This window comes from Panthera pardus, unplaced genomic scaffold (genome assembly GCF_024362965.1).
Source record: "Panthera pardus isolate Hobbes unplaced genomic scaffold, ASM2436296v1 HiC_scaffold_16, whole genome shotgun sequence".
Classification (NCBI taxonomy): Eukaryota; Metazoa; Chordata; class Mammalia; order Carnivora; family Felidae; genus Panthera; species Panthera pardus.
The window spans coordinates 120635616-120662744 of NW_026526721.1; the positions used below are offsets into that span (position 1 = coordinate 120635616).

General features: G+C 41.0%; 2 protein-coding genes across 6 annotated transcripts in view; one reads left to right on the forward strand and one right to left on the reverse strand.

Annotated features, from left to right (window-relative positions):
• TFDP2 (transcription factor Dp-2) overlaps positions 1–23584 on the forward strand; it is a 181530-nt gene extending 157946 nt beyond the window's left edge. For all 5 annotated transcript variants that reach the window (XM_019438420.2, XM_019438405.2, XM_019438409.2 and 2 more), the window contains 5 exons: positions 2771–2839; positions 15153–15304; positions 18629–18795; positions 23067–23172; positions 23384–23584. In XM_019438420.2, coding sequence (XP_019293965.1) covers positions 2771–2839; positions 15153–15304; positions 18629–18795; positions 23067–23172; positions 23384–23567 — 678 coding nt within the window. In that variant the 3' untranslated portion in view covers positions 23568–23584. The remainder of the gene's footprint in view (positions 1–2770; positions 2840–15152; positions 15305–18628; positions 18796–23066; positions 23173–23383) is intronic.
• Positions 12551–13610, reverse strand: LOC109260288 (ATP synthase subunit s, mitochondrial-like). The gene has a single exon (XM_053903760.1). It carries the CDS (start codon positions 13592–13594, stop codon positions 12992–12994), a length of 603 nt encoding a protein of 200 aa, XP_053759735.1. The 5' UTR covers positions 13595–13610; the 3' UTR covers positions 12551–12991.
• Positions 23585–27129: the final 3545 nt, after the last annotated feature.

The following is a 27129-nucleotide window of genomic DNA, read 5'->3' on the forward strand; positions in this document are numbered from 1 at the left end:
AAATGATGGAAAGAGCCTAAATGTCCATCAACTGATGAATGGATAAAGAAATTGTGGTTTATATACCCAATGGAGTACTATGTGGCAATGAGAAAGAATGAAATATGGCCCTTTGTAGCAACGTATATGGAACTGGAGAGTGTTACGCTAAGTGAAATAAGCCATACAGAGAAAGACAGCTACCATATGGTTTCGCTCTTATGTGGATCCTGAGAAACTTAACAGGAACCCATGGGGGAGGGGAAGGAAAAAAAAAGAGAGAGAGGTTAGAGTGGGAGAGAGCCAAAGCATAAGAGACTCTTAAAAAATGAGAGCAAACTGAGGGCTGATGGGGGGTGGGAGGGAGGGGAGGGTGGGTGATGAGTATTGAAGAGGGCACCTTTTGGGATGAGCACTGGGTGTTGTATGGAAACCAATTTGACAATAAATTTCATATATTAAAAAAAAAAAAAAGTAAGAAAAATAAATAAATAAACTTTTATCTTTGACCTTAGAATCAGTAACAACCAGATGGTATTTCATTGGTATCTTTATCACAAAGGATACAATGTTCAGCTTGCATGAATTTTGGGATGATGTTTGCAGAAACATTTTTATTCCATTAACTTTAATCATTATAGAAAATCTGTCCTATATGAGCATGTGCCCCAACCTACTGATTTTAAATTGGTTTGACATAATTGTACTATCATGGCCATAAATTGAGGTTACCTATAGTTTCTGGAAATAAATATGGTTAGTTTCATGTTTTTCTCCATCCCTTTTTCCCCTCAGCAAATCAAAACTTATTTGGTATTATTATACTTGTAGATGGAGAAATTAGACATTCATCAAAAGTTATGGGATGTTATACATACACTACAGTGGAAATGACCTCTCTTTCTCTTTCTCATGCAGTGGAATCTGAGGATCATTTTTATTACCAGTAATATTAAGCCGATAACAAAGACTCAATAAGCAAAAATCTTTTAGCAGTTCTTGCATGTTTACCCAAAGATTATATGAGACAAAATCTCTGACCCCAGGAGCTTTCATTCTGATAAAAGGAATAATAGTCAAAAGGAGTTACCAAAACTGATTGATTACTCCTGTGAAAGACATATGTACAGATGCTCTGGAAAGGGAGATAATGGAGGGCTTTTCAAGGAAAGAAGAAAATCGCCGGGCTCAGTTATGAGGGAGATGTAGGTGTTTGCCCAGAGGCTTAGGGCAGGGAGGGCCTTCCAGAGGCCCCGCATGGGCTGTTCACAGCTGGGTGTGAGCAGAGTGCAGGCAGGGCTAAAGGAGATAGCTTTCTAAGTGCGAGGCTTTGGGACTTGATCCTGTAAGCAGTGGGAAGAATTATAAAGAGGGCTGATAGGACACATTCTAAGGCATCACCCTGCTGGTGGGTTGAACTGATGGAAGATGAGGAGGGAAACTGAGGGGGTGGATTGGAGATGTTTTGAGTCAAGTCAGTGGCCTGAAGTTGGAGAAATGTTTTAGAGGTAGAATCGATACATCTTGGCCTGGTGTTAGATGGGGGGCATGAGAGGCAGGTAGTGGCTTGGCCTGGCCTGTCCCAGCTGTAGATACAGATACAAAGTCCTACAACATCTTTTCAGATATGGAAAGCCACACAGATTTTCGAGTGAATGTTAAGTAATTTAGGATGAAAGTGGTATAGTGGTTAGAGGATGCTCCCGGTGCATACTAGTGTAGATACAGAGCAAATAAGAAACAAGCTTGTCATTAAAAAAAAGAGGAGGTGGGGAGCACCTGGGTGGCTCAGTCAATTGAGCACCCAACTTTGGCTCAGGACATGACCTCACATTTTGGGAGTTTGAGCCCTGTGTCGGGCTCTCTGCTGTCAGCTCAGAGCCCACTTCAGATCCTTTCTCTCTCTCTCTCTCTCTCTCTCTCTCTCTCTCTCTCTCTGCCCCTCCCCCATTCATTCATTCTCTCTCTCTCAAAAATAAATTTTTTTTAAAAGGAAACATGGTTGGAATAGACAAGAAAAATGTTATATTTGATGTCATTGACTTTTGCCCAAAGACACAGTGAGGAAGTCATCTGAGAGAAAATTCAGAAAGAGTGAGGAAAATAATGGTTGTGTGAAGCTGGGAAATTTGCCCCATAAGCATGTTCCTTACTACAGGTTGGAATTGTGTATTGAATATGCAGGCTAATTAGGAGCTATGCCCACTTAAAAGTCAGTTAAACTGTGATCTTAAATGAGATCTTCCCTGATTCTTTAGGTTAGGGGCTAATGTAGCAAAGTAATTAATAATAGAGTCTCTGGAACCAGGTGGCTTAGGTTCAAATCCTGCCTCTTTCCACTTAATAACTACGTGACCTTTGGCAGTTCCTTAACCCTCGACACCTCCGTTTCTTTACTTGCAAAACGCAGTACTTCTTACTTCATAGGGTTTTGTGAAGATGAATTAAGATAATGTGTGTAAAGTGCTTGGTTGAGTTGCTGGCACCTAGAGTAAGTATTCACTAAATGTTAGCTACTACTCTGATTAGAACTTGAGTAACAAATAGCGACAAGTACTGCATGCCAAGTATTCGTTAAGTGGATGGATGTCATTATAGATAATAGTTGCCACAATTCTGCTATCATGCCTACTTGCTTACCCTAACCCTAACCCTGCTCCTCAGTAATGATATTGGTAGTTAAAATGGATGGAGGTTGAAGGAAAATTCTTGATAACTCAGATAACTGAAAGGTAGGCAGTACTTTATACTCCACGTATGCTCATGTTCTTTCATAACCCATGTTTTAAAGATCGAGAAGCAGAGGCGGATAGAACGGATAAAGCAGAAGCGGGCCCAGCTGCAAGAACTTCTGCTGCAGGTAAAAATGTCGGGATAGTTTTCATTCTCTTCCCTGCCTGTATTCTGCTGCTCTGCTTACTTGCTTTTAGAGTCAGTGTTTAATACTTTGGGTGCCTTGAGTAGTGTCTGATGGTACCACATTAGGGCAACCCCTCCACATCTGAGCTCACCACCATCTCCATGGTCTAGCTTTATGAAGGTTCCACCTCTCACCATCATCATGGCTCCCTGGCAGCTCACCTGCCCTGTGTGTGACTTATATATGCAACAGTTTACTTTTGATACTTATTCTTACTCTGAACAGAAACCGTATCAGGAGTCCTTTCCTGTGTGTTTATCATGTTAGCCCTGATTTGGAATGTCAAGAAGTAAGACTGCTTACACTTCAGGCACTTTGAGTAAAATAATCAAATCCACCTGTCATACTTATTATCTGTAAATAATAGAATAACATGTAATGATTCAGTAAGCTTCGTAGAAATACCAAAAGCTAAAATGCCTTTCTTTTAAGAAAGTTAACTTTTATAGTGTAATAAGGATCCCTATATTTATACTGTTTTGGATAATTGCCTGGAATTTGAAATTTTTTTCTATATAATAGAGCCAATGTATAAAGTCATGTGAAGTAGAATCACATGTAATTTTTTTTAATTTTATTTTTGGTAATTGCAGTTGCTATGAAAATTCACTTTGAGTAGTACACTGGGGTCATTTTCAGTGCAATCAGAAACCCTTTTTAAAATGACCCAGAGGGTCTTTATGCTTTTTTTTTTTTATCAGCAAATTGTCTGTATATGAAGAGTTTTCAACCACTCATAAAATCCACTTTGATTTGACAACGGCTAGATCCTATTTAATTTTTGATGTAATCCACTTTTCAGAAATAAAGGTAACAAGTTACCAAATATCGTAGCAGGTTTTTTTTCTAAAGCACTCCTTTTGTCTAATGGACAGAATATGGTTAGGTATTTTTAAATACTCCACATTTTTGTTTTTCACTTTCTAGATGCTAATATTTGTTCATTTGTTTCACGTTCATGATACACGAGAGCAGCAAGAGAAGACCGTTGAGCCCTTGCAGGGGCCTATGTGTAATCTGAGAAGGAAATAGGAAAGGAAGTAGGTCCGGGAGAGGAATAGCCCCAGACAGAGCAGAGATTGCCCAAACACAGCAAGCCCCGGAGGTGATGTTTCCACCCTGATTAGGCCATTTCTTTCTTCCTTATTGTTCCTTGTCTGCTTTTCACACCGAACCCCATTGGACCTACCTGAGGAGCTAGTGCTGGAGCAAGCATTTTATGTATTTTTCGTACGGGATTTCCAAATAAGGTTGTATTTGAAGAGTGTATTCTGGGAGCGCCTGGGTGGCTCAGTCGGTTAAGTGCCCGATTTCACTCAGGTCAGGATCTCACAGTTCGTGAGTTTGAGCCCTGCATCAGGCTCTGTGCTGACAGCTCACAGCCTGGAGCCTGCTTCAGATTCTGTCTCCCTCTCTCTCCGCCCCTCCCCCGCTCACACTCTCTCTCTTTCTCTCAAAAATAAACAACATTAAAAAAAAATTTGAGGCTTCTGGGAAGATGGCAGCATAGGAGGACGCTGAGCTCACTGCGTCCTGCGGATCACTTAGATTCCACCCACACCTGCCTAAATAACCCAGAAAATTGCCAGAAGACTAGCAGAACGGATTCTCTGGAGGCAAGCGTAGACGAGAGTCCACGGAAGAGGGTAGGAAGGGCCGCTCCACGGACTGGCGGGAGGGAGCCGGGACGGAGGGGCAGCCCGCCAGCCAAGCAGAGCCCCCGAGTCTGGCCTGCAAAGGCGGAGGGGCCGGATGGAGTGTGTTCTGACAAGTGGGACTTAACATCTGGAAGGTTATAAGTTAACAGCTCTGCTCAGAGAACAGGAGGGCTGGAGGACAATGGGAGGGAGAGTTGTTGAGCCCTGGATGACAAAGTGCAGCTTGGCGGGGAACAAAGGCGTTCGCCAGCGCCACCTCCCTCACCCATCCCCCAGCCAAAATCCCAAGGGAACCAGTTCCTGCCAGGGAACTTGCTTGCACTGCACAAACACCGAACACAGAAGCTGTGCTTCTGCGGATCCATCCCTCCAGCGGCGGGTCTGACTCCCTCCCGGTGCCGCAGGGCCCCTCCCAAAGCGGATCACCTAAGGAAAAGCCAGCTGAGCCTGCCCCTCCCACCCCTGTGCACCTTGCCGATCCACCCCAGCTAATATGCCAGATCCCCAGCACCACAAACCTGGCAGTGTGCAAGTAGCCCAGATGGGCCACGCTACCCCACAGTGAATCCCGCCCCTAGGAGAGGGGAAGAGAAGGCACACACCAGTCTGACTGTGGCCCCAGCGGTGGGCTGTGGGCAGACATTAGGTCTGACTGTGGCCCCGCCCACCAATGGAAGTTATTCAAGACAGCACAGGGGAAGTGCCCCACAGTCCTGCACCACTCCAGGGACTATCCAAAATGACAAAACAGAAGAATTCTCCTCAAAAAAAATCCTGGAAATAACGACAGCTAATGAACTGATCAAAAAGGATTTAAACAATATAACAGAAAGTGAATTTAGAATAATAGTCATAAAATTAATCACTGGGCTTGAAAACAGTATAAAGGACAGCAGAGATTCTATTGCTACAGAGATTAAGGGACTAAGGAACAGCCGGGAGGAGCTAAAAAAATGCTATTAATGATCTGCAAAATAAAATGGAGACAACCACGGCTCGGATTGAAGAGGCAGAGGAGAGAATAGGTGAACTAGAAGATAAAATTATGGAAAAAGAAGAAGCTGAGAAAAAGATAAAAAAATCCAGGAGTATGAGGGGAAAATTAGAGAACTAAGTGATGCACTAAAGAGAAATAATCTATGCATAATTGGGATTCCAGAGAAGGAAGAGAGAGGGAAAGGTGCTGAAGGTGTACTTGAAGAAATAATAGCTGAGAACTTCCCTGATCTGGGGAAGGAAAAAGGCATTGAAATCCAAGAGGCACAAAGAAATCCCTTCAGACGTAACTTGAATCTATCTTCTGCACGACAATATCATAGTGAAACTGGCAAAATACAAGGATAAAGAGAAAATTCTGAGAGCAGCTAGGGATAAACGTGCTCTAACATATAAAGGGAGATCTATAAGACTCGTGACCATTCTCTCTACTGACACTTGGCAGGCCAGAAAGGAATGGCAGGAAATCTTCCATGTGATGAACAGAAAAAATATGCAGCCTAGAATCCTTTATCCAACAAGTCTGTCATTTAGAATAGAAGGAGAGATAAAGGTCTTCCCAAACAAACAAAAACTGAAGGAACTCGTCACCACTAAACCAGCCCTACAAGAGATCCTAAGGGGGACCCTGTGAGACATAGTACCAGAGACATTGCTACAAGCATGAAACCTACGGACATCACAATGGCTCTAAACCCATATCTTTCTATAATAACACTGAATGTAAATGGACTGAATGCGCCAACCAAAAGACATAGGGTATCAGAATGGATAAAAAAACAAGACCCATCTATTTGCTGTCTACAAGAGACTCATTTTAGACCTGAGGACACCTTCAGATTGAGAGTGAGGGGATGGAGAACTATTTATCATGCCACTGGAAGTCAAAAGAAAGCTGGAGTAGCCATACTTATATCAGAGAAACTAGACTTTAAATTAAAGGCTGTAACAAGAGATGAAGAAGGGCATTATATAATAATCACAAGGTCTATCCATCAGGAAGAGCTAACAATTATAAATGTCTATGCGCCAAATACAGGAGCCCCCAAATATAAACAATTACTCACAAACATAAGCAACCTTATTGATAAGAATTTGGTAATTGCAGGGGACTTTAACACTCCACTTACAGAAATGGATAGATCATCTAGACACACGGTCAATAAAGAAACAAGGGCCCTGAATGATATATTGGATCACATGGACTTGACAGATACATTTAGAACTCTGCATCCCAAAGCAACAGAATATACTTTCTTCTAGAGTGCACATGGAACCTTCTCCAAGATAGATCACATACTGGGTCACAAAACAGCCCTTCATAAGTATACAAGAATTGAAATTATACCATGCATACTTTCAGACCACAATGCTATGAAACTTGAAATCAACCACAGGAAAAAGTCTGGAAAACCTCCAAAAGCATGGAGGTTAAAGAACACCCTACTAACGAATGAGTGGGTCAACCAGGCAATTAGAGAAGAAATTAAAACATATATGGAAACAAACGAAAATGAAAATACAACAATCCAAACGCTTTGGGATGCAGCGAAGGCAGTCCTGAGAGGAAAATACATTGCAATCCAGGCCTATCTCAAGAAACAAGAAAAATCCCAAATACAAAATCTAACAGCACACCTAAAGGAACTAGAAGCAGAACGGCAAAGACACTCCAAACCCAGCAGAAGAAGAGAAATAATAAAGATCAGAGCAGAAATAAACAATATAGAATCTAAAAAAACTGTAGAGCAGATCAACGAGACCAACAGTTGGTTTTTTGAAAAAATAAACAAAATTGATAAACCTCTAGCCAGGCTTCTCAAAAAGAAAAGGGAGATGACCCAAATAGATAAAATCATGAATGAAAATGGAATTATTACAACCAGTCCCTCAGAAATACAAGCAATTATTAGGGAATACTATGAAAAATTATATGCCAACAAACTGGACAACCTGGAAGAAATGGACAAATTCCTAAACACCCACACACTTCCAAAACTCAATCAGGAGGAAATAGAAAGCTTGAACAGACCCATAACCAGCGAAGAAATTGAATCAGTCATCAAAAATCTCCCAACAAATAAGAGTCCAGGACCAGATGGCTTCCCAGGGGAGTTCTACCAGACGTTTAAAGCAGAGATAATACCTATCCTTCTCAAGCTATTCCAAAAAATAGAAAGGGAAGAAAAACTTCCAGACTCATTCTATGAAGCCAGTATTACTTTGATTCCTAAATCAGACAGAGACCCATTAAAAAAAGAGAACTACAGGCCAATATCCCTGATGAATATGTATGCAAAAATTCTCAATAAGATACTAGCAAATCGAATTCAACAGCATATAAAAAGAATTATTCACCATGATCAAGTGGGATTCATTCCTGGGCTGCAGGGCTAGTTCAACATTCGCAAATCAATCAACATGATACATCACATTAATAAAAGAAAAGATAAGAACCATATGATCCTGTCAATCGATGCAGAAAAGGCATTTGACAAAATTCAGCAACGTTTCTTAATAAAAACCCTCGAGAAGTTCGGGATAGAAGAAACATACTTAAACATCATAAAAGCCATTTATGAAAAGCCCACAGCTAACATCATCCTCAATGGGGAAAAACTGAGAGCTTTTCCCCTGAGATCAGGAACACGACAGGGAGGTCCACTCTCATCGCTGTTGTTTAACATAGTGTTGGAAGTTCTAGCATCAGCAATCAGACAACAAAAGGAAATCAAAGGCATCAAAATTGGCAAAGATGAAGTCAAGCTTTCACTTTTTGCAGATGACACGATATTATACATGGAAAATCCAATAGACTCCACCAAAAGTCTGCTAGAACTGATACATGAATTTTGCAAAGTTGCAGGATACAAAATCAATGTACAGAAATCAGTTGCATTCTTATACACTAATAATGAAGCAACAGAAAGACAAATAAAGAAACTGATCCCATTCACAGTTGCACCAAGAAGTATAAAATACCTAGGGATAAATCTAACCAAAGATGTAAAAGATCTGTATGCTGAAAACTATAGAAAGCTTATGAAGGAAATTGAAGAAGATATAAAGAAATGGAAAAACATTCCGTGCTCATGGATTGGAAGAAGAAATATTGTCAAAATGTCAATACTACCCAAAGCTATCTACACATTCAATGCAATCCCAATCAAAATGGCACCAGCATTCTTCTTGAAGCTACAACAAGCAATCCTAAAATTCATATGGAACCACAAAAGGCCCCTAATAGCCAAAGTAATTTTGAAGAAGAAGACCAAAGCAGGAGGCATCACAATCCCAGATTTTAGCCTCTGCTACAAAGCTGTAATCATCAAGACAGCATGGTATTGGCACAAAAACAGACACATAGACCAATAGAATAGAATAGAAACCCTAGAACTAGACCAACAAACATATGGCCAACTAATCTTTGACAAAGCAGGAAAGAACACCCAATGGAAAAAAGACAGTCTCTTTAACAAATGGTGCTGGGAGAACTGAACAGCAACATGCAGAAGATTGAAACTAGACCACTTTCTTATACCATTCACAAAAATAAACTCAACATGGATAAAGGACCTGAATATGAGACAGGAAACGATCAAAACCCTAGAGGAGAACGCAGGAAAAGACCTCTCTGACCTCAGCCGTAGCAATTTCTTACTCGACACATCCCCAAAGGCAAGGGAATTAATGGCAAAAATGAACTACTTGGACCTTATGAAGATAAAAAGCTTCTGCACTGCAAAGGAAACAACCAACAAAACTAAAAGGCAACCAACGGAATGGGAAAAGATATTTGCAGATGACATATCGGACAAAGGGCTAATATCCAAAATCTATAAAGAGCTCACCAAACTCCACACCCGAAAAACAAATAACCCAGGGAAGAAATGGGCAGAAAACAGGAATCGACACTTCTCTAAAGAAGACATCCGGATGGCCAACAGGCACATGAAAAGATGCTCAACGTCGCTCCTCATCAGGGAAATACAAATCAAAACCACACTCAGATATCACCTCACGCCAGTCAGAGTGGCCAAAAAGAACAAATCAGGAGACTATAGATGCTGGAGAGGATGTGGAGAAACGGGAACCCTCTTGCACAGTTGGTGGGAATGCAAACTGGTGCAGCCGCTCTGGAAAACAGTGTGGAGATTCCTCAAAAAATTAAAATAGACCTACCCTATGACCCAGCAATAGCACTGCTAGGAATTTACCCAAGGGATACAGGAGTACTGATGCATAGGGGCACTTGTACCCCGATGTTTATAGCAGCACTCTCAACAATAGCTAAATTATGGAAAGAGCCTAAATGTCCATCCACTGATGAATGGATAAAGAAATTGTGGTTTATATACACAATGGAGTACTACGTGGCCATGAGAAAGAATGAAATATGGCCTTTGTAGCAACGTGGATGGAACTGGAGAGTGTTACGCTAAGTGAAATAAGCCATACAGAGAAAGACAGATACCATGTTTTCACTCTTATGTGGATCCTGAGAAACTTAACAGAAACTCATGGGGGAGGGGAAGGAAAAAAAAAAAAAGAGGTTAGAGTGGGAGAGAGCCAAAGCATAAGAGACTCTTAAAAACTGAGAACAAACTGAGGGTTGATGGGGGGTGGGAGGGAGGGGAGGGTGGGTGATGGGTATTGAGGAGGGCACCTTTTGGGATGAGCACTGGGTGTTGTATGGAAACCAATTTGACAATAAATTTCATATATTGAAAAAAAAATTTGAAGAGAGTGTTCTACAGCTTAAAAGAAAATAAAAAACAAACTTGAAAGCTGACGGTTTATTCCTGTGCTCCTCCTTGTGGCATTCTGCCTTCTGAGATCTGGCCTGCCAGGCACTGGCTTCTAACCCACACTGTCACTTTCTCTCCCCAACTGCCTGTGCTGTCCCTGTCGCTGCACTGTTTCCCACTAGCTCACAGTCTCTCACCTCTGTGCCATGTCTTCTTTAGATTTCCTCAAAACCTTCATGGAACATTTTGGAGCTTGCTTTTTGACATAATGTTACTAAAAAAACCTTTTTTTTTTAGTATGCCTGTAATTATCTATTTATCAGTAAGAATGGTACTAGGCACAATCACCCTCAGGTATGTGGGACGTTTACATCCCTAGATAGCCTTCATAAAGAATGAAGTTGAGGGGTGCCTGGGTGGCTCAGTTGGTTAGGAATCTGACTTACTCTCAGGTCATGATCTCACAGTTTGTGAGTTTGAGCCCCGAACTCTCTCTCTGGCCCTCCCCTGCTTGTTGTCTCTCTCTCAAAATAAATAAATAAACTTAAAAAAAATAAAAAGAATCAAATTGAATATTTTTTCGTCTGCCTATCTTTGTACAGTGAACACTATTTTTTTTAATGTTTATTTATTTTTGAGAGAGAGACAGAATGTGAGTGGGGGAAGGAGCAGAGAGAGAGGGAGTCACAGAATCAGAAACAGGCTCCAGGCTCTGAGCTGTCAGCACAGAGCCCGATGCGGGGCTTGAACTCACGGACCGCGAGATCATGACCTGAGCTGAAGTCGGACGCTTAACCAACTGAGCCACCCAGGTGCCCAAGTGAAAAAGTACTATCTGGTCTTCTGGTAGACAGACATACAGCTTATTTCCTGCTAGTGTTTTGTTTTTCTCTCCTTCATCAAATAACATTCATGAAGTTGTCATAGAAAGTAAATTAAACACATGCCTGAACATTAATAATTTGCCATGGCAAAGCTAGCTTGATTTTTAAGAAGTTAATGTCACACTTCACTGACCTCACGTGACACAGGTAAGTTCTACTTACCTGCCACCACCTCTCATTTATCCTTGGAAGTGTAGGAGAGGAATGGCCTGAGTAAATTACACCTATAAGTAATCCAGATATCCTGCTCTCATCCATACAATTGTCCTTACCAGCCCTGAAACCTTTTCCAGGACCTGCTAATAGTGCACAACAAAATGAATGTCTGAACACACCTGAAACTGTTCAGCCTCTGAAATTGCTGTTAATGAGCCTGGAAAAGAACAAAAGGCTGAAGGAAATCAATCAAAGGGCAACAAATAAGGAAATCAGTCCAAAACAAATGGGAGTTGATTCTTCTTTTTTCTATCAAAGTAACATTGTGTATGTTATTACTGCTCTCTTCACCTGAAAAATCTCTGATGCTGTTCAGTGTACATAACAATGAACAGTGAGTGATAAATACATAATAACTCTTATTTCTTACTGTTTGTATTCTCTCCTATACTGAGACCCTCCCGTGGCACTAGGGCCACAAAGCTAGGCAAAGTATGAGAGAATCTCCTGAGATGCTTTTTCTAGTAGAAGGGAAGAAAATCTAGGCAGAAGTATTCAAACATTTCATTCTTTTTTTTTTTTCTGCATCATACAGTGTTTATTTTAAAATTATTTCCAGCTAAGGTTCTATTCAAGACCTTATAGTTTATATTCAAGAACCAGACATACAGAAATCTACAGACAAGTTGGCCTATAATTAACAATAATAGAACCAGGGCCATTTCAGACAGGTGAAAATAAAGATCTGTTTTTACCTATTTGTGATATTCTTTATCACTGCTTTCTAGATATAAATTGAATTTTGTGTTTATACTTCTTTTTGATGTCCCTTGAAGTCATAGGAAGCAGTACCCAACATATATGGGGAAATTTAAATTAGTTTCTAATTGGCATGTCAAAATTTTTGGTTTAAGTCAATATTTTAATTTAAGCAAAAAGTATGGTCTTCATGACTATTTCCTTTGTTCTACTGCAGTTGGCAAAACTATTTGAATTCAGCCAGATATTTATGTCTAGTTTTAATAAAACACCCGACTAAGCTTACAAAATAGACAAATTAGAAACTATTCGTTCAGAGAAAGGTGTAGGTTATAAAGAACAAAGGAATGTAGGATCATGAGAAATGAATGCAAATCCTGGGAAGCAATATGGATGCCTCAGCAACCAATGACTGCCTTTCATAATCCATCAATGAATCTGAAACTTAGCTTTCAGTTTTTCATAAATATGCATTTATAGTAACATGCTTCAATAGCTTTAAAGTAAAATGTAACATTAACATAAATTACTGATAAAATACAATAAAGAATATCTGTGTTGCACATTTAAATCACTTTAAAGAACTCTGTCAGTATCTACATACTGTACTGATTTCTATATAAAATGAGGAACATATTAGAATTAAACTGCTACCTTGTTTCCATTTTTCCTAAAAGGATTTAATGTACATATATTTTTACTTCCGACTTAGTAACTTCAGTGAGTCATGTCTGAATATTTATTTTCTACATGATGGACTCTGCTTCTGAAATGTCATGATTGGATATCCTTAGGGTCTGTTGATGATTATAGAGTATTTATGATGTTTAGGATCAACAATTTCAAATGATACTTTGTATTGAAATACGATACTTCTTGAATATGATTATTTTACTTCAAGTCTAATTTTAGTTCCAGAGAAGGCAGTGCTGTCTTAAAGGCTCGGATAAGGTTTTCTTTTTTTCTTACTCCAGGAAAATCACTTAACAGTAAATATTTCAGGTTTCTTGAGTGATATAAAGCAATGATGCCTTTGTCTGTGACATTCACACATGAAATTATTTCCATTTCCAATACGCTCTTTTGTAAATTTTCAAGTTTACCAAGTTTCTCCAAATAGTCATCCTTGATATAATGGCACTTGCGTAGCCTTATTTTTTCAACATGGTGTAGGCCCTCCATGTAATCAAATCCAATGCTCATGATACAAGAGTCGGTGGCATCAATTGCCTGAATCTTGTACTTGTCCAGAGGTCCTGTGGGGAGGTGGTTGTAGTCCTTCTGCCACCTCTCCTGGTTGTGGTAGCGCACCATGGCCCCACAGCGCAGCAGCCACTCCGATGCTGCCCTATCGGGTCCCACATCCCTGATGCGTTCATAATCCACTTTATGAAACACTGCATTCAACCAGCCCCAGAAGTATCTGCAGTCACATGACCATGGGAGTTTCTTTAAGCCACACAACTGCTGGGAAATTTTTCCAAACAGCATCATTTGATGGCATTGGAGGAAGGGCAGACATTTCATTCTTTTTCTCAGGTTTACAGTAATAGCATATTCTTTTCAACATTAAGTAAATTAAGCAATAAATACAAAACAGCCCTCATTCTTCAGCAGAAAATAATGGGGTATGACCGAAGTAACATTTGATAGTATTGACAGTGATAGTTTTTTGATAGTGGTTGATATTGATAGTGATTTTTGGACACACTGTTGGGGCTAGAATAAATTGGTGTCCCATCTGTTTTGTGCATTTTAAGAGTAAATGTTCCCTTTCTTTTTTTTTAATATTTTAATGTGTATTTATTTTTTGAGGGAGAGAGAGACAGAGCATGAGCAGGGGAGGGGCAGAGAGAGAGAGGGAGACACAGAATCTGAAGCGGGCTCCAGGCTCTGAGCTGTCTGCACAGAGCCTGACGTGGGGCTCGAACTCAGGAACCATGAGATTGTGGCCTAAGCCAAAGTCAGAGGCTTAACCGACTGAGCCACCCAGGCACCCCTAAGATAAAAATAATCTTAATCAAACTTTTGTTAAGGCTCTAAACCTAAGATCAACAATCCTAGGATAAGATTGCTGAAACATAGAAAGTACCTTAAATTCATCCCTACTGGGTGAGAAGATGGGACACACTGATGGAATGAATGGATCTGACTTTAGGAGCATTTAAAACCACTCTGTTTCACGATCAGACGGAAAAGTTGAATTGTGTGGTCTTTCTAGCTGTGGAATTCTATGATACATTTGCCTTATTAAAAGGGAGTGGGATGGACATTCATTTCTTTGACTTGCAAGTAATGCTTATATTAAAAGTGGCAGTAAGATTCAGTATAAAGGTTCAGGCCTTGATATATCTTATAAGTGCTAAGCCTCAGTTTCTCATCTGGAAGATGTCAGGTGGGGAGCTGGTTGACCCAGATTCCAGCTGTGCCCTGAGGATGTGGAGTCTGTGGAGGTACCCTAGGAACCTAAAGGGTGAGCGGGGGCAGAGATCAGCTGAGTTCTGGACTCCCTGCCCCACTGCACCAGCCAGAGCAATGCTACTTTTATATAGTGGGTTTTATATAGTGGGTGTCCCATAGATTTCGTGTGAAGAAAGGATGCTGTGGCTTTATATAGTTGGCTTTATCCCTGAGCTAGACTGTCTAAAAGCTGTATTGAACCCTAAACTCCCAAGAGTCTGTGTTGGATAAATGGAAGATGTAAGTTCAACTTAGCGTCATTCTCTCTGCATCACTCTGAGTTGGAGGCGCTATGGGGCTCTCCCAGATTTGTAAGATCCTGTTTCTGTGGATGGTGGAAACCATGGGCCCCATTATTTACATTAGGATGATGTTCACCATCATTTAAACGTAATTTTCCCTTGAAATGTATCTGAGTTAGATCATTCTAATCTTCTTTCCTAAATATTTAATTTTAATGAACTCATAGGTGGAAGGCCTTATTAAATACTCTAATTTTAAACTATTTCTTAAATGCATTTATTTTAATTCACTTAATTCTAACTCATTTATCCACATCAAATGACCATATTCTTTTTATTGATCATTACAGCAAATCGCTTTCAAAAACCTGGTTCAGAGAAATCGGCAAAATGAACAGCAGAACCAGGGCCCTCCAGCTCTGAACTCCACCATTCAGCTGCCATTTATAATCATCAATACAAGCAGGAAAACAGTCATAGATTGCAGCATCTCCAGTGACAAGTGAGTGGAGAACTAGGGGAAGAGAGTAGGGCCGGCCTCCTGGTAATGTATTCCCATCATTTGCAACATAAAGAAGGGTGTACTTCCTAATGTGAGGCCTCCAAGGCTGTCCTCCTGGGGCACGAGAAACACCTTTGCAGACATGGAGCATTCTTCCTCACTCACTCTCTGCAGCCCTTTCATGTGCCTGGCACCGTTCTGCCCATGCTAGATACATAATAGAGCCTGGAGCCCAGGCAAGATGTGCACATATGTACGCTTATGTGCTAACTCTGGGCAAGTAACTGCCTGAAAGTAGACCATGCGTGAGGGCCTGGGACAAGGTAAGGTCACTGGTGATTCACTTTCCTCGTTTATTGTAGAAATACTGTACATGAGCGTGTGGCATTAAAGCAATTGTTTCTTTGTTTTGCTGTATCGTAGTTGAGTGTGCTTCTGTTTATTAATTAATGGACATGAAAATGCTAGATGCATTCTCTGCTTTCTTTTTTTCTTATTTATTTTATAACTAGAAGTTTATACCTTTTGACCACCTTCAGCTATTTCACACACTTCCCACCCCCGCCTCTGGCAACCACCAATCTGTTCTCTGCATCTGTGAGTTCATTTTTGTTTTTTAGATTCCATACATAAGTGAAATCATACAGTATCAGTCTTTCTTTGTCTGACTTATTTCAGTCAGCATAATGCCTCAAGGTCCATCCACATTGTTGCAAATGGTAGAATTTCCTTCTTTTTTATGGCCAAATATTCCATGTATACACCGCCACACCGCATGCACCACATTTTCTCTGTCTATTCGTATGTCAGTGGACAGTCAGGTTGTTTGTGTCTCTTGGCTATTGTAAATAATTCTGCAGTGAACATGGGGGTGCAGATGCCTTTGTGAAAAAGTGATTTTATTTCCTTCAGATATATACCCAGAAGTGGAATTGCTGGATCGTATGGTAGTTCTATTTGTAATGTTTTTACATTTTAACTAAGATTGATGATACTTACCATAGCAAGTGAGAAGTAGCAGTTTTAGAAAGTACTGCTAAGAATTAGTTTGTAATTTATTTTACCCTTCATGAAAAAGTAGTGGACTTTAGGCTGCAACTGGGGTCCTGAGATAGTGAAGGGAATAGGGTGTAGAGGGCGATAGATCCAAGTGTGGATTGTGGCTCCCCCCACTTAGCTGCTTCCGAGCAGTTTTCTGAAGAACTAAAGGGGATGATTCCAAGGCCTCTATCACATGATGGCCTTGTTGTCTATAAAGGATCTGACCCAAGGCAAGCCCTTTATAAATATTAGCTGCTGTTACAAGGAGTCAGTATGTAACTTATTGACCAAATTGGGATTCATCTGAAAGCGAAAGAGGGCTCAGTAATTACATCAGTACCAGGGGCATGGCCCAAAACTGTCCGCGGAGACTGGGACCTCTGGTCTCTTCTGAGCTACAGCATTGCCCTTGGGCTTGGCCTTGTCTTTACCACTCTTTTCTAGGGCAGTGTTGCTTCCCTGTTTATCTTGATGGTGTACAGAGATCCTAGGTCACGTAAATAAGAAGGTACCAAAAAGAAAAAGAAGAAAAACAGTGAGCAGGGATTTCAAAAGTATTTGATAGTTAAGACCCTAGACCCCATTAGAAATAGGCACCCAGTAGGCTATGAAGTCAGAATCTCCATTTTTCAGTCTTTCCTCTAGCTACAGTTTTTTAAACTCTCTGAGATCTGGTGCTTCTTCCACAAAAGTAAGAATTACAGTATTTAACTTGCTGATTTTCAAAAGTTGTAGATAAAGTCTTAAAGGACCTAGCCCACTGCTCAGTAAATGGTGCATGATGGTGTTATTCACACACTTGTAAATCTTCACAAAAACCTACATCTAAAGGGACTGTGTTAACATATTCTCATAAAACTGAGATTCCTAGAGAATGTTTAACATATTTTTAGGAGAAACAAACTTAGAATTCTACTTCCTCTCTCCAGTTACCTCTTGTTTTGTGAGGGATTATTAAATTCTCTTCATCATTTAGTCTTCTAAGTCTAAAAAGGGTAGCAGGAATATCTGGGAACCATTGGTCTCAGGGAATTATAGATTCTGTTCACCCCAGGCTAGGGCCTGGTAAGATTTCCATCTGTGGGTGGTTACTGACTCCTGCCTTTGCCCAGCCCTTCCCTGAGTAAGGGGAAGAGGCTCTGAGCTGCTTGTAGAAACTCGTTATTCAAGGTAGGTCCCTAAAGCCTTGTCTTTCAGTTACTTTGATGATGCAGTCTTTCCCCCTTAATTAGCCTGGAGGCTTTTTCATGTAGGGGATTAAATTTACAAAGCCATTTGTTTTTAACCTATGCCAAGGGTCATCCCTATGACAGGCACACACTTAAGACTTTCTGTGTTTTGTGGTTTTTTTATGAAAATTTGTTAATGTCCTTTATTCAGCTTTATATACTTCAGATTATTTAAACATGGCATTTTACTTTCAATTGTAATTTTTGCCCTGATCTAAAATCTAGCATAAATAATTTTTACCTTCATATGATTTTAATTAAGAATTTTATGACAGTATAAACCCACCATTGTCCCAAAACATTTCATCTGCACTCTGTCCCTGTAGGGTTGAGGCCTGTAGGTGAAGGTGCCCTTGGGCCAAGCCCAGGAGTCAAAAGGACTGTGTTCTCCTACATTAACCTTTTTTTTTTTTTTTTAAGCATGTATCAGGTAGCCGGGCCTCCTGATTTGGTAATTTTCAAGAACATTTGGGGAAATGTGCTATATATTTATGTGGTACTTTTTCCTTAAGATATTTCACTTCTTAGGCTCTTAAGACAGGATTTGAGTTTTGGTTCGTTTGTTAAAAGTCTTCCATTTATTACTTGTCTAAAGTATGGTACAGCTAACACTTGATTCGTGAACATGAAGTAAGCATTCAAAATGGTTTTCTTTCTCAAACCGAATATAGGCCAATTCATAGTAGGGATGTCTTATATTAAACTGGAAAGGCTTTCTTACTATTTTACCTTTTTGAAAAAGCTGAAGGCAACTTTGAATAGTGCTAGATTTAGACCAAAGTTTCTGACCCCTGTTTGCAGCAGCTTAATGAGAGCTGAAGGTTATGGACTCCTATTGTCTATCATAAGAAAGTTGTTTTAATTGGGCAAGTGGCGTATTTGAGATGTCATTCCCCTGAACACAGCAGAATGACTCTTACTGCTCTGAACGATAAGTTTCGAGTACTGAGGATGAATTTAGGCCCTCATTCTTTTATATAATGTACAGAGTACAGCACTGTGCAGATGTCCTCTATGCCACTGAAACACATTCTAACTTTGTTTTCTGATGCAGGTTTGAATATCTTTTTAATTTTGACAACACCTTTGAGATCCATGATGACATAGAAGTACTGAAGCGGATGGGAATGTCCTTTGGCCTGGAGTCAGGCAAATGCTCTCTAGAGGATCTGAAACTTGCTAAATCACTGGTGCCGAAGGCGTTAGAAGGTTATATCACAGGTATGTTAATTAACACTTTCACACGTTGTCCCTGATTAAATGCCAAACCCCGACCTGTTAAAACCTTCCTCATAGAAAATTAAAGCCCATTCTGTGTCCTTCCCTGCCCCTTTAAATGTAACCATTCTCTTAAATTTCTTTTTTATCATCACTTGCTTTTTTTAGAGATACAAACATATAATAAATTGGAAACCATTTATTGTTCAGTTTTACCTATTTCTCCCCTTTATGTAAATGGGATCATAGTGATGCATTCTTTAGAGATAGGGGTTTTTTCCACTCCACATCATGTTCTTTTCATCCGTCCACATGATTTCATGTAGCTGTAATTCATAGATTTTTACTGGTCTGTAGAATTCTATTCTATGACTATACCATGATTGATTTGTTCATTTTACTGGTGATAAGCCTTTAGTTTTGTTTCCAATTTGTTGGTGTTCCGAAGCAGTGCTGCTTTGAACCTTCCTCTAGCGATAACCTAGTGCACGCATGCCCGCGTGTAGCGTCCGATTGCTGGGTCAGAGGCACCTGCAGCTTCAGCTGTACCAGATGATGCCAGAGCCTTATTAGCTTGATTTCACAAGTTACATTCTCACCTACAGAATGGAAGTGTTCTGATTTCCCAATCAGGTGGATGTGAAATGGTATCCTAATTTTTTTTAATTGAGGCTCAGTTCACCTACCATAAAATTCACCATTCAATGGTACGTGCAGTTCAGTGGTATTTCGTATATTCACAAGGTTGTGTAGTCATCACTAATTCTGAAACATTTTTGTCACTTCAGAAGGAAACCCCACACACATTAGCACACTCCCCACTCCTCCCAGCCCTAGCAACCACTAATCTACTTTGTCACTACGGATTTGTCCATTCTGGATATTTCATATAGATGGGCTCATAAATATGTAGGCTTTGTGATGGACTTCTTTGACATAGTATTATGTTTTGAAAGTTCATCCATGCTGTAGCATGTGTTAGTACTTCACCCCCCTTTTATTGCCATTCTATGAATAAGAGCGTGTTTCATTTATCCATTCACTAATTGGTATTCATTTGGATTGTTCCCACCTTGGGGCTGTTATGAATGATGCTGCTATAAACATTCTTGTACAAGTTTTTGTGTGATCATAAATTTTCACTTCTGTTGGTTGTATACCTAGGAGTGGAATTGCTGGGTCATATGGTAACTCTATATTTAACATTTTGAGTTACTGCCAAACTATTTTCCAAAAGCAGTTGTACCATTTTATAAGCCTACCAGCAGTGTATGAGGGTTCCATGTTGCCCACATACTTTTCATTTAGATGTTATCGTCCATCTTTTTTATTATGGCTGTCCTTGTAGACAAAAGGTAGTATTTTACTGTGGGTTTATTTTGCATTTTCCTGATAGCTAATGGTGTCGAGCACCTTTTTTGTGTGCTTATTGGCCCTTTGTGTATCTTCCTTGCAGAAGTGTCTATTCAGATCTTTTGCCCATTTTTGCATCAGGTTTTTATTATTATTATTATGAGCTTTAAGAGTGTACTGAGTAAGGGCACCTAGGTGGCTCAGTCAGTTGAGCATCCGACTTCGACTCAGGTCATGATCTCATGGTTCATGTGTTTGAGCTCTGCGTCGGTCTCTGTGCTGACAGCTCGGAGCCTGGACCCTGCTTCGGATTCTATGTCTCCATCTCTCTCTGCCCCTCCCGTGCTCATGCTCCGTCTCTCTCTCCCTCAAAAAATAAATAAACATTAAAAAAATAATAATAAAAAGAGTGTACCGAGTGTACTAGAAAACAAAAACGGTATGTTTTGCGTGTTCTAGAATTCATATTTTTTTTCACTGATTCAGAAATCTTTATGATTGTTGTAATTCTTAAGACTGTGGTATATTCTGCACATATAATTTGGATGCATAAACAATGCTTTCTGCCTTTGCTTTTTGCTAGTTTCCTTCAGTATTACCACCTAGAATGTCACATCATTTTCTGAAGGCATTGTAATATTAGCTCTAAGGTATATTAAATCAAATATAAGCAAAGAGGTAGTTCTTATTTTTTTTAAAGAGTTTATTTTTAAGTAATCTCTATACCCAGTGTGGGACTCAAACTCACAACTTCGAGATCGAGAATTGCATGATCTACCACCTGAGCCAGCCAGGTGCCCATCATTCTTATTTTGTTTTATGGTTTTGGCCCTTTGGTCAAAACATAAGAGTTTGTTGATTGAGATTTGGTTTCTGTTGGATTTGGTTCTTAAAACTGGCACCATCCACCTGCTGCAAGTGTGACCCCTTCTTTTGCCCCTCAGTCAACTCGCTCCATATCTTCACCCCCCCCTCCCATGCTCCTTTCTCCTCCCCCCCCAACCCCAGAGTAGGCCCTGCTGTTTTATTAGCAGCCCAGTCATACTGGCAGTCCAGCAGGGTCTGAAGAAAGAGCTTACTCAATAAATCACCAGAACTTTATTTTAACTTATTCTCAGTGAAAAGGCACAGGGCAATTAGGCGGGCTCTGTGGTTTTGATCTCTTTGTGACCTCATTTGCAGACTGGGATGTAGACTTTCTGGTTACTTTAAAAGAAGAAATGTGTGCCTTTAGTGTGCAAAGGGACAGAATGGCTCTTGAGTAAGATTGTGAGAACTATTGTGTGGATCTTATGATAATGTGAAAGAAATGTAGGCTTTTCAAAGCCATTGTGAAAAAGAAAAATTTAATGTGGTATGCACTTGGAAACAAGTAAATAGCTGTCTTCTGACACAAAGTTTCCATATATACTAATTAATATTCACCACAGGATTCTGGCTTTAATTTCATCTTGCACAGGCTTGTTCTTATTTAATATATTTAAAGTCTGCTATTCCTCTTAGAATTGAATTTTTTTTTTCCACAGCTGCCTTAGCCTCTAAAGAAAAGGTTCACACAGCCATTCTAAAATTAATCATTCAGTATCCTTTTTTCCTACATAGGAAGCCTCTCACTTGGTCAGACAGTACAAGGATAGCAGGGTTCCTAATCCCAGTCCACAGAGTGGTGGGGGCTTTTTTGTTTTGCTTTGTTGTTGTTTTTGCACAATAATTAATTACCAAACAATTTCAATTAACTCTAACAAACATTCATTACTAAGTTATACTTTCTGAGTATACATTCAGTCTTATTTTGTAATGTCATGTAAGTCAAAGAATTTCTTTTTAGGAATACATTTTTTATTATTTCTTCCACCTCTTTTGTAAACTTACTGTTGGAAGAGACTATACTCATGTCATGCCTTCAGTAACATTTAGATCTTACATGTTCCAGTCACTGCCTTCTTTGAGCTAATGTTCTGGATAATGTGACAAGTATTAAATAAAATTACAATAAGAATTTATCACGGTTGTGATTGGAGAAATATGGTATATGCACAGAAAATAAGATTGCAAGGATATACTTTTCTGCAGACTAAAACAGTATTGCCTGTCTCACCCTCGTTAAAAATGTGACTGCGTAACATAAGGGCTTTTAACGCAGGGCTGGTTTGGGCCACCTGGGTTGCTCAGTCAGTTGAGTGTCCGACTCTTGATTTCATCTCAGGTCATCATCTCGTGGTTGATGAGACTGAGCCACGTGTCAGGCTCCACACTGAGCCTGGAGCCTACTTGGGCTTCTCTCTCTCTTTGCCCCTCCCCTGCTTGCTCGCACACTCTCTCGCTCTCTCTCAAAATAAATAAATAAATGTTAAAAAAATAAAATAAAGGCTTGTTTGAGTTATAAAGCCAAGGATACCAGGATAAAGAATGGATCGTTGATGAGTAATAGCCCTGAGTTCACTCAGGGACATGTGAAAAGATGGTACAGTGGGGTTTTAGCAAACATGTGTGTGTGTGTCCTTCTTTACCTGTTTCTGATTTGACTTCCTTTTTACTCGCTCCTGGCTTGACTTTTAACACCAGAGTCTTTGGTGGTGAGGCCAGTAGGTGTCCAGGAATAGTTCAGCAATCACTGTACTCTGAGCTACCCTCTCCAGGTGTTATTTAAGAAAAAAGAATGGGTGTCTGTGATTGGTTTAATTTGAATTCTTCCTCACTGTAGTCTGCCTTCCTGTATTTTCTTCCTGTTCTTATGTCCTAGAAATTTCTTTTTTTCCACTCTGAAGAAACCTGGGTTCTCCCCGGGGCAGGAGACTTACCTAGCTGTGATTTAAATCAGGCTCGTCTCCTTACTTGTCTGTGCTTCTTTAAGACTGTAACAGCAGCAGCCACAGAGCTCTCAGCGTGCCTACATCTTCTGTTTTTGTTTTTTCCTGTAGATATCTCCACAGGACCTTCTTGGTTAAATCAGGGACTACTTTTGAACTCTACCCAATCAGTTTCAAATTTAGACCTGACCACTGGTGCCACCTTGTCCCAATCAAGGTACGTATTTTTTCAGGGTTAGGAAGAGAAGCCATGCGGCCCTGACCCTCCCCGTGGGGGAGAGCAGGTGTCACTGCCGTCCCAGGTCTCGAGCAGCTTTTGGCAGAACTCCCCAGTGGCACCTCCTTTCCCATGTTTTGATTCCTACATTTTACAGTGCTTAAAACATTTGCCACATTAATGAGCTTCTGTGTTTTTAATCATTTGCTAGCGTAAACCAAGGGTTGTGCTTGGATGCTGAAGTGGCCTTAGCAACCGGGCAGTTCCTTGCCCCAAACAGTCACCAGTCCAGCAGTGCGGCCTCTCACTGCTCTGAGTCCCGAGGCGAGACCCCCTGTTCCTTCAACGACGAAGACGAGGAAGATGACGAGGAGGATTCCTCCTCCCCAGAATAAAGCCAGGAGAAAACCCACGTTTTACTAGTTGATGCTCATGTGTGTTTTTAGTGTGAGCTCTTGTTTTTGAAATGATTGCTTCAGTCTTTGCCTTTGTTTGCACTGTGTGTTCAGTGAAAACTAGGGAAACACAATAAGCAAATTCTGTGAAGGCTGAGAGGATTGAGATGAAAAAAGCTAACATAGCGTGAACGAGAACTTTAAGCAACAGAGCAATAGATCACACCGCAGACAAAGCGGTTTTCTGAGGTGATAGAGGGGACAGTCCCTAAGGAATTGGCAGCATGAATGAAGCTCGTTTATCTTCCACGAGGTGGGGTCTTTGTGTTCCCCCCACACCCACGTAACCCTCCTTAGAATCAGGATTGCTGTAATGAACAGTCCTTGACATCATGTTTGTCGTGTTTCTCTTCCTTGCCTGGGCTGCCTTTTACAAGCAGAAATGAACGTGAGAAGATCCCAGTGTGGGTGAGCGGGACAGCGCAGGGCGGAGGTGGCAGTCCTCGTGGTGTGAGGAGCACAGGTTGAACCGCTGAGCCAGCTGAAAGTCTGGCTGATGTGCTTTACGCATCAGCTGCCTTAGACGGCTTCTAGAAAGGAGCAAGCGCTGATTCTTAAGTACTTAAGTGACATGTAGAATAATTTATAGTAAAACTGAAATGATCATTATTAGCCAATGCATTGGTGCATAGAATTTTTTAGGGCTACTTCTGGAAGCCAAAATAGAATAGCATTTCCACGTGCATTAAATACTTTGCCAGCACTGCCTTTGCCAGCATTCTAAATCTGGAGTTTTACAGAGAAGGAAATTGTACCTATAGTTTTAATCAAAGCTGTGCATTTCATATAGCTTTTTCATTTAAAACAAAACAGACGGATTCCTGTGACCGAATTGCTTGCTTCTAGTTCCCTGCAGTACTTGTATGATTCCACTCGATGTGCAGTTTGTGAACATGAACCAAACGTCATTACTTGTCTTTAAAGTCTGTTTCAAGAATATGAACAGCAACGTTCTCCTGTACATGTCACCGTTTGTACATTTTCATTCATCAAAATTACCTTATCGGGTTTATTCCTGGGTAAATTGCATTTCACATTAACCCGATAATTCACCGCTTCACAGGGACACCGACAAATGTTGATCACTCCAAACGATTGGATTTATAGCAGTGCGGTATACAGTTTGTTATTTCATAGCCAAAGATGCCGCTGGGCATACTGCACTGGTGTGTTCACAGTTCCTGCCCCTCTGAATATTCAGGGGAGTGAATATTCCGCCAGCATGGCCTAACCTCGATTTAATTTCACACTAAGGCCTTGAGAAGAGCAAATAATAATGGAAAATAACTTCGACTCAACTCATTTGGATATGCCTCTGGATTATGCATCTAACACCTTTGGGCCCAGCACCAAGCCCATCCCAAATCAGTTCTTTTCTAAATCCATGGGGGAAGTACAGATGCCTTCTTAAAGTTCTGCCACTCTGCTTAGAGTGAGCCAGCGGTGAAAGATTTGGCTGACCTAAAATTTTGTTACTAAGGCCATGAAAATTAATACACAAGGACCTGCAGCTTTAACTGAAGTTCTTTGAGACAACACTCATTCTGTCAGAAATAAGCCATAGGGCAAACTCAAGAGGGGTCAAGGGCGCAGAGAGATTGAGGCAGCTTTTAGAGAATTGTGTCTCAGTCTGAGTTCTGGGGCATCTCAGTCTGGGTGGATGGGAGGGGTCCGAAATACTGCAGAGGCTGCAGCAGGTCCCCGAGGGCCTCCAAGATACTTCTGACTTGAAGACCATCAGCTACACGGGCGGGTAAAGCCAAGTTTCCTTCCAAACTGCCGCCTCCTTTACTGACCCTTTAGTACCCGCATCCCTGGAGCCCTGAGCAAAGGGCCACAGCTAGCTCTTCAGTCTTCAAAATATGGTGTACAGGTCCCAAGGCCTGTACATCAGTGTTTGTGATAGGTACACTAATCATTCCTCCACCAAATAGCAAAGTCCTTGCTGGAGTCCTTGGGGTACCACCCCCTTCTCTATTCTCTTTCTCTGTCTGTCTCTGCTGCAGTAGTGTTTTAAACTGATAAAATACAGGTTTGTTTGTTTTTTTTAAGCAACCAAAGACTCTTAACATTATTAGTGTCCCATCGCTGGCCATAAGTGTGTGCTCTTTGGTGGGAGGTGATCTCCGTCCCTCGATAATGTGTTTCGGTTACCACGGAGGACATCTGTTGGCACCGCACCGTGGTCTCCAGTACGTGTTGGCGTAAAGCCTTGCCTGAGCAGAAAAGTAGGTTGACATGTTTAGAAAGATAACTTCTGTTATTCTTCTGTGTCTCCCACAAACAGATTTTTGAAAAAGTCAGCACTTAATCACAATTCCATTTAGAAAGCAAAGTAACAAAACGTTAGGAAATGATTGTTACCATATCCAGGATTCTCTATAGGAGTAGCACTTGGGGGTTGCACGCGCACACACACACGCACGCACACACGCACGCACTCACATACCCCTCCCGAAGGTGCTGGTCATACTCTACTCTTTGGGGAGTTTAAGAGGCCTTTTCCTCCTCAAGGGTCAGTTCAGCTATTAACCCTTTCAAGTGCATAGTAGCATTCAGTCAGTAAATTCCTGTTTCCTTCAGCACTTGTACAGGGGTCACCAGACCTGCCACATCTGACCCTTGTGTGGGAAGGCCACGCTGCCGGAGTCCACGGCAGTGCTGAAGGCACCCGGGTACCTGCCCAAGCCTCCCTTCACCCTACCCACTAAGAATTTGTCTCATCCACTTAATCTTTGCATGTGATGAAAACAGCTTTAGTAAGTGCTGATGTGAATTGTGCCTTATGATCAGAGCGGGTGTCAGGGAGGGGGCAGGAATGGAGGTGCTAACACAGTGATTCCTCACCTCAGTGATGTGCACTGTCCCTGGAAGACTTCACAGATCATGTCCACAGTTTTTGTTTCCTTCAGTTTAATTCTTTATAGATGTACGACATGTCTGCTATCTTACCAGGATGAAAGAGGATAACTCCGCTCATTCGCAAAATTTAACAGTTGTAATCATAACCCTGCCATACTTGAAAAATAAAGCCACGGTCAGTCCTCAAATGCAAACGAGCTCCTATCAGAAAATTAAAATGGAGGTATTTCACAAAGACGTGGCCCACTTTAGCCATCTATCACTCGGCTGTTTGCTAAGCCACGACTTTTTTACTTTTTTATTTATGTTTTAATGTTTATTAATTTTGGGAAGACAGAGACAGAGTGCAAGCAGGGGAGGGGCAGAGAGAGAGGGAGACACAGAATCTGAAGCAGGCTCCAGGCTCCGAGCTGTCAGCACAGAGCCCGACGTGGGGCTTGAACGCGCAAAGTGCAGGATCATGACCTGGGCCGAATTCAGCGCTTAACCGACTGAGCCCCCCAGGCGCCCCTGCCATGACTCTTTTTAAAAGACAACAGTGTTGCTGCAAGTACAGGCGTCACTTCGGCCCCGGGGAGTCAGAACGCAGCAGCAGTGCCTGTTCCTGGGGGCAGTTACAAAGGAAGAGAGCTGCCAGAGC

Coding starts and splice junctions, on each gene's coding strand:
- LOC109260288 (XM_053903760.1), bottom strand. CDS start 13,594: ATGATGCTGTTTGGAAAAATTTCCCAGCAGTTGTGTGGCTTAAAGAAA.